Source organism: Lactuca sativa, chromosome 6 (assembly GCF_002870075.4).
Source record: "Lactuca sativa cultivar Salinas chromosome 6, Lsat_Salinas_v11, whole genome shotgun sequence".
Classification (NCBI taxonomy): Eukaryota; Viridiplantae; Streptophyta; class Magnoliopsida; order Asterales; family Asteraceae; genus Lactuca; species Lactuca sativa.
The window spans coordinates 29,872,125-29,880,367 of NC_056628.2; the positions used below are offsets into that span (position 1 = coordinate 29,872,125).

Sequence of the window (8,243 nt, forward strand, 5' to 3'; positions counted from 1 at the left end):
ATGAGCGGTTGTATTACGTGGAGACAAAGGTGAAGATTCTGAGGATCAAGGAGGTACCAATGGTGAAGGTACAGTGGGAGCATCGGAGAGGGTCCGAGTGGACGTGGGAGCCAGAGGCGGAGATGCGGGAACACTACCTGGAGTTATTCGCTACAACAGACTTCGAGGACGAAGTTTAAGTTAAGTGGGGTAGAATTGTAACATCCCAACTGTCAGGTATCTTTATTATTCCTTTTAGATTTCATTTTTTTAACGTCTACTCGACGAGTTGACGCTGTGACTTGTCGACTAGCAGCGGGCCAGGACATGTCATTTAATGAGTGACTCGTCGAGTCGGCATGGGGGACTCAACGAGTAGGAGCTGGAAGTGGAAAACCCTAAATTTTAGGGTTTTTCACCCTATATATTGGACCATTAGCGCCTCCCACTATTCTCTGTCACCCCTTGAGAGTCGGAAACCCTAATTTTCGTGATTGTGAGCTTGCAGAGTGTTTTAAGCTTTGAGAAGTGAATTTTGTGAAGGAAACTTGTATATCAAGAGGCTAGCATCAACGATTTCGTGTGGATCCAGAATCCACTCTAGCTTGGGCACGTTTTGGGAGGTAATAAGCTGTTACCTTAACCTCTTTTCTTCTATAATCATTCATATGTGGAGGCTAGGGCTTTCTTTGTTTATTCATTAAGGGATTTTGTTATGGGAGCTAGATCTTAAGCTGAAACTTCAGATCTTTTGAGTCCTAAGTCCATAAAGTTTCCAGCTCTTGCAAGGATGAGACTCTCCTAAGGTGTAAAGCTACATTAAAAACTTAGATTGGTCATTTAGAGCCCCTAGGGCCTTGCAAGCACGTAAAGTTTCCAACTTTATGTGATATACATGCCCTAGAAACTTGGATCTGCAATATGGAGCCGCTGCATGGCTTAAAAAGCGTCTGTATGGATGATGGAATGAAGGGACTCAGCGAGTCGCAAGGTCGACTCGGCGACCCACATGAAGATGGCCATGTACTCGACGAGTTGGATGAACAACTCGGCGAGTCGGCTAGGGTTCCTCCCAATCCCTGGACACGTATGAATTCAGCGAGTTAAAGGGGAACTCGACGAGCCAATCAAGGATTTCACGACTTCTCGAGTTCAGGGAGGACTCGACTAGTCGGTAAGCTACACTCGACTAGTCGAGTTAACATGTACTGTTGACTTTGACAATGGACTTTAACTTTGACCTAGAGTTGACCAGTTGACTTATGAGGGTATTCTGGTAATTTAGAGATTTATGAAAAAGGGGTTTTATAGTAACTATAGGTGGTGAAGTTCGTGTTTGTGATCCGAGAGTTGAGCTTTCTAGTTCGGACGACAGTTGCGAGGTGAGTTATCCTCACTACACTAAGGGGTCTAAGGCACCAAGGTCGGCCCATTGGATATGTTATCCTATCAGTGTTAGATGCTGAATATGAGTTGTTGTTGCATGATAGTGGTTATGCCAGTTAGGTAGACCTGTAGGACTACCTGTGATGTTATATGATTATTGCATGTTAAGTAGTTATGTTATATGTTATGTGGGTTGGATTAAGGTTGTACTGCTCCATGCGGTAGCCAACAAACCCTAGAGTATTCCAGATATGAGCTGAGGACCCGGTAGGCATTCCAGACTCGTACTAAGAACTCGATGGCATTCCAGATACGAGCTAAGGGCCCGGTAAGCATTGCAGACTCGTACTGAGGGCCCAGGGGTAGTCCAGCTTGTAAAGGTGTGTACCATTACATGTTGTTTCAGGTTATTATGATATGTTATTGTTGATATGGTTATGTGGACTATATGTGTATCAGTATTTTGGGGGTAACTCACTAAGCTTTCGAGCTTACAGTTTTAGTTTATTGTTTTAGGTACATCAGGGGATCGCGGCAAGGCGAAGGCGTGATCGTACAGCTCCTCATATTATGGTTATGTTTCAAGGAAAACTCTGATAATTAATATTTTGAAAACAAAGTTGTAATGTTTTGATGAACTTGACATGTTTTTAAAAGTTTAAATTGGTTTGAAATTTTGGGTGTTACACTACCAAGATGATTCAGCAAACCAGATAGCGGTTGCAAAATACACAGAGTCTCCAGAAGAGTTATGTCGACCAGCGCCGATCTTAGTTGAAATTCCAGGTTAGTGACATGGTACTCCTGAAGGTCTCATCGTGGAAGGGTGTGATTTGCTTCAGGGAAAGGGGGAAGATGGGTCCCTAATACATCGGACCATTTAGGATCATTTCCAGGGTTGGAAAGGTAGCATACATGCTATATCTTCCGAAGGAGCTTAGTCAGGTCCACAACACTTTCCATGTGTCATAGTTGCGGAAGTACATTGTAGATGTGGGGGAAGCGGTATCATTTGACGATATTCAGGTCGATGAGCGTTTGAATTACGTGGAGAGGCCAGTGACCATTCTAAAGAGGAAGATAAATGTTCTACAGAACAAGGAGGTACCTTTGGTAAAGGTACAGTGGGAGCACAGCAGGTGATCCGAGTGGACATGGGAGTCGGAGGCAAAGATGCGGGAGCACTACCCACACTTGTTCGCCGCAGCAGACATCGAGGACGAAGTCTAATTCAAGTGGGGGGAATTGTAACACCTCGACTCCTAGGTACAAGTTTTAAGCATATTATAACATAAATATGGACCTACTCGACGAGTTGCTTGCCCCCCAACTCATCGTGTAGAGGCGGGTTAGCCCGTGTAGATTATTGGATCTACTTGACGAGCCGGACGACCCGGACTCAACGAGTAGGAACTGGGAGATGAAACCCCAATTTTTAGGGTTTGCACCGTATTTAAAAGACCTTAAGTCCCTTCCTCCAATCCTTTACCACCCCCTTGATGGCTGAGAGAAACACTAATTGATATTACCTTGTTCTTGAGTGTTTGTGAGGTTTAAAGAGTGATTTTGGTGCATTTTGTGAAGGATGTGTGAAGTATAAGAAGCTTGGGGCAGAGAAGAGCTTGTGGATCTGACACTACTTCAGCTTGGCATCATTTTGAAGGTATCAAGTCGATACCTTGGCTTATCTTTAGCTAAATCTCTTCATGTTTGGGTTTAGTCTTTAGAACATTTGGGAGTCATTTCGAGTATTGGGGTAAGATTTGAAGTTGTAACTTCAGATCTGAACTCCCCTTGGTCCCTATACCTATAAAGTTATGAGATTTGGAAAACTAAGGCCCTTCCTTTTAGGTTAAACCTTCCCTTTCACTTGGTTTTGACATTTAGGGCCATGCATGTACTTAAAGTTTGTAACTTTACATGGAAAACATGCCCTAGGAGGTTGGATCTGTAATATAGAGCTTTGGGATGGCTTAAAAACATCTGTATAAGTAATGGACTGCATGAACTCAACGAGTCGCTTAGCCGACTCGGCAAGTCGGATGAAGGTTGCCCGTATTTGACTCTACATAAAATCGGCAAGTCAGTAAGAGGACTCGACAAGTCAGTTAGGGTTTTCCCTGACTTCTAGACACGTATAGACTCGACAAGTTGCTTGGAAACTCGGTGAGTCGGTTAGGGTTTTATGACATTCTGAGTTTTTAAGGAACTCGACGAGTTGCTAGCTACACTCGATGAGTTCGGTCAACGTGGGTTGTTGACTCTGACCGTTGACTTTGACTATGATCATGGCTTGACCAAGTTTGACTTATGGGGGATATTTTGGTAATTTGGGAATTTATGGAAGAGGATCATCGGTGGATGTAAGTGTTGGACTTGGAGCTACACTTGGTGGAGTTTGACTTTATCGATTCGAGCAACTTGTGAGGTGAGTTCTCCTCACTATATCAACTAGGTCTAAGGCACCAATGCCCGCCCTTATCAGATTTGTATCCGGGTTCATTGCATGATATGCATATTGATTTACATCTTGGTAGTTAGGATGGTGATATGCTTAGTGACCTGGTTAGGTCAATATCCTGGTATATGAGATGATGCTATGTTAGTGACCGGTTAGGTCTGTATCCTGGTTATAGGATGTTGTTATGAGTGGTGATATGTTAGGTCGGTTTCATTGTTATATATGCTAACATATGATATTTATGTGCACATGTTTGTTTGATTGGGGGTTGGGTTGAGGCAGTCCTGCTTTGTGCTGAAGCCCAACATACCTAGCGCGGTCCGGATAGATTGAAGGTCTTGCAAGGGGGTTCAGTCAAGACGAAGGCCCGGCGAGCGGTCCGGATAGGTTGTAGGACCTGCGAGGTGGTCTAGACATGCCGAAGGCTCGAAGAGCAGTCCAGATAGGCTGAAGGCTTGCGAGGATGTCCAGTCAGGCTGAATGCTCATTATGCATGTTGTTTGTTTATATGTTTATATGATATGGTTATATCTGTATGGTGTTGGTATTTTGGGGGTAACTCACTAAGCCTTCGAAATTACATTTATAGATTATTGTTTCAGGTACTTCTGATGATCGCAGGAAGGCAAAGGCATGATCGTACAGCTCCTCATATTTCATGATTTTATGATTTGATTCTGGGATACTCTGTTAATATACTATTTTGAAAACAAGTTTTGTAATAATGTTTGGTTTTGAAATGTTTTAAAAAGTTTAAATTTGGCATGATTTTTATGAACGTTACAATGTTGTCAAATACTGCCACCTCATATTTTAACATTTTATAACATGAAGGGGGGGGGGGGGGGTCCCATGTTATAACATGATGTTAAGAGGAGACAGAGAAAGAGAGAAAAAGATACGGAAATAATTTTATTGGGTATTGCCTCTCGTGTTCATTAGCACATTTCATAACGTCACATCTCATAACTAGAGGCGGGGGCGGTACGTGTTCCAGCCATTGTAACGACATTAAGGAGCCTCCACGTAGGCAAAAACGTCCCACCACGGGCGCGTACCGAATAGTCTTAAAGACATTATAACCCATAATAACATCCAATTATAATATTGAATAGTGGAAATAAAAGGGCATTTTTGTCCATTTATTATGAAACATTGTTATTTTGGTCTTTTTAAGTTTATATAACATTCCTTTGGTTGTGTATTATAAAGTATTGCATCTTTTTTGTTTAACTAAGTATTATTTTTATTTATGTCATTACTGTTATATTATTTATTACTTTTTTATTTAACTAAGTATTATTTTTATTTATGTCATTACTGTTATATTATTTATTACTTTATAATTTCCTGCACACACAACACATACAAGTACCATTTCTATAAGTTTTTATGATGGGTACCAAATTTGTTTTATAGAAAAAATAGGACTATAACTCTATAAAGTCGATATTTTTTATTTTCTTGTAGTAAATGACTCTTTTACCCCTAAGCTTACAGCACTATTAAAAACATTTGAACCCATAATAACATCCGATGTTTTTACTGTAGTTATTAATTTTTGTTGTCTATGTAAAAAATTTAATTGTACTACCCGTGGTTTCTACGAGTGGTAATATAGTTTAATATGCATTCTAACTTTTTGTAAGCAATATTACTTCAAAGAAGAAAAAAAAAGCATCTTAACTAGTATTGGGTGGTTGTTTATTTCTTAGGTGGTAACGGCGAACACCATATTCAAATCACAGTCAAACAATATATATAGCAATATATATATTGGTCAAACATTTTTATGAAATCGTATCTTATATAAAATCTAAAAGTTATTTGGAGACGCAAAAACGACTTATATTTCCTTACACAAAGATACTCCTGATGATAAATATATGTACATATAAATGATAATCAACTCGATCCATGCATTAATTTTGAAGTGGGAGAATCTAAATTTTCATACATATGATCTAGCTAATCCATCATTTTCTCACAGTATTTATAGGAAATGAATGGAGGGGGCATGGCAAGTGTAATCAAAACACAAGATCAGAGTTACCTGCTTCAATTGATTTCAAAGAAATGGTAAGATAATTGATTGTCCATGAATGGATGCTTAAAAATGCAATACTATTCTTCAGTACTCCACCTTTTCTCGATCTGCAGGGTTTCTTGATGGTAGTCTTGTTGAGCATGTCTTGTTTATCATTTGGCTCGAAAATCACAAGTGTTGCCACCTACGATGTAACATCTTATGGTGCAAAAGGAGATGGAAATACAGATGACTCCAGTGTAATTAAATTAATAATATCTTCAAATTTTGAATCAAAAGAGATTGATGTATCATGCAAATTAAAGAACGCAAAAATCAGTTAACCTTTTTCTATGTACGTTCATTGTTGCAGGCTTTCCTTCGAGCATGGGACGATTTATGTGGAGATATGTCGCCAGAACCGACATTGATAATTCCATCAGACAAGACATTTTTGATAAACCCGGTGGCATTCAATGGTCCATGCAAATCCCAAAATGTAAATATTAAGGTAAAATGAACAGTTATCTATCTTTTCATTTGAGGCTATGATGTTAATTCATAAAAAAAAAAAAAATATTAATCTAATATTTTTTTAAATGATGGGTAGCTGTTGGGTAACATCACTGCACCGAAGATTCTCGATGGATGGAAAGGTTGCATTAAGAATAACATTTGGATATACTTCACATCCGTGCAAGGACTCAAGATCCAAGGACCTGGTCAAATTGATGGCCAGGGATCCATTTGGTGGAAAAAGGAGGTCGAATTAATTTAATATTAAACGAAAAAAAAAAAAAAGTAAAAACCATCCAATTAATTCATAGTTCCTTTTTATTTGCAGGGGCAAACTAAAACCAATGCATGCAATCGCCCAACTGTAAGCCGTCTTTTTTTTTTTTAAAAAATGTTAAGGACTTGAAAGAATTTAAGTTTCGTGATAACTGACATGTATACATTTGTTTAGGCTTTACACTTTAATTCTTGTAACGGCCTTCAGTTGAGTGGTACAAAACATATCAACAGCCCGAAGATACATATGAGTATCAATGGTTGTGAAGGTGTAGATGTTGGAAATATTCAAATTTTTGCTCCTGGAGTCAGCCCCAATACTGATGGGATAGACATCAGTTATTCTTCCCATGTTAATATCCATGATTCTAACATTCAAACTGGTATGAGAATAATTACATCCTAATTATTTCTTAATGAGTTATTCTATAATGTATAAAAAACCATTTATAATTCACTTCTTTTTGTGGAAACTAAAACAGGTGATGATTGTGTTGCTATAAATGGTGGCACGTATGATATTAACGTAACAAGAGTGTTCTGTGGACCTGGTCATGGCATAAGGTACTAGAAAATGATATTTATATCTCGATAATCACTTTTACACAAATTTTCCTCTACTAAATGAATGTGATATTGCAGTATCGGAAGCCTTGGGGAAAACGGTGGTCACGACACAGTTGAACAAGTTCGTGTAGAAAATTGTAACATCTCAGGAACAACAAATGGGTTACGAATCAAAACGGTGCCGGTAAAATTAGATATAATAACTTGATGAACATCTTTGGAGTTTTTAACATAATATTCAATGGTTACTTGAAATCAATCAATTTATTATATCTTATACAGTATGGAACGGGGTATGCTAGGGGGATTGTATTTCAGGACATTCATCTGGTAAACGTTGAAAATCCAATTATAATTGATCAACATTACTGCACTAATTCTGAAAATTCGGATTGCCCCGCACCGGTATGCTTATTATCCATAAAAATACTCTCATCTCACCAAATTAAGATGCAATTCCATATCTAACTTTTACTGATTTTTTTTAATGTATCAGCCAGATGCATCGGCTGTAAAAGTGAGCGATGTTACGTATACGAATATATATGGGTCATCGGCAACAAAGCAAGCTATTACTTTCAATTGCAGTGGAAAGTACAATTGTACTGAAATTATAACAAACGAAGTTGGAATAACGGGACTTAACGAAATTTCTTACTGCCAAAACACTCAAGGAAAATTTATTGATACCACCCCTCCTATTAATTGTTATTAGATTGTTACCAGCCAGATGTTGTGTTAAAATCCATGTATTTCAACATATTCTACTGATAACCAAGCTATATATATTACTTTCCATTTAAAACCTTAACTCTCCTCTCTCGGCTCATTAGCTAGTTACATAATATATACAAACATACATGATAACATAAATTTACTTACGCCTAAATATTTACATGATCGATATCGAGCAATACTGGGAAAATATTCTCATGTCCTTCAAACAAGGAATAGAACAAATATATATACAATTACAACAATACATGGGCCTGGAATATACACTAGGTGGGCTAAACTAATAATACAATATAT

General features: G+C 38.4%; 1 protein-coding gene across 1 annotated transcript; it reads left to right on the forward strand.

Annotated features, from left to right (window-relative positions):
* Positions 1 to 5,851: 5,851 nt before the first annotated feature.
* LOC128126588 (probable polygalacturonase At3g15720) lies at positions 5,852 to 7,926 on the forward strand. The gene is made up of 9 exons (XM_052764432.1): positions 5,852 to 6,112; positions 6,226 to 6,363; positions 6,463 to 6,615; positions 6,697 to 6,732; positions 6,820 to 7,027; positions 7,127 to 7,208; positions 7,287 to 7,395; positions 7,494 to 7,616; positions 7,708 to 7,926. The coding sequence occupies exons 1-9, from the start codon at positions 5,933 to 5,935 to the stop codon at positions 7,924 to 7,926; spliced, it is 1,248 nt and encodes a 415-aa protein (XP_052620392.1). The 5' UTR covers positions 5,852 to 5,932.
* Positions 7,927 to 8,243: the final 317 nt, after the last annotated feature.

Bases quoted from the DNA above. Each gene is read 5' to 3' on its own strand.
- LOC128126588 (XM_052764432.1), top strand. From the start codon at position 5,933: ATGCTTAAAAATGCAATACTATTCTTCAGTACTCCACCTTTTCTCGAT. The intron at 6,113-6,225 runs GTAATTAAATTA...TCATTGTTGCAG, and splicing joins GAAATACAGATGACTCCAGT to GCTTTCCTTCGAGCATGGGA. The intron at 7,396-7,493 runs GTAAAATTAGAT...TATCTTATACAG, and splicing joins TACGAATCAAAACGGTGCCG to TATGGAACGGGGTATGCTAG.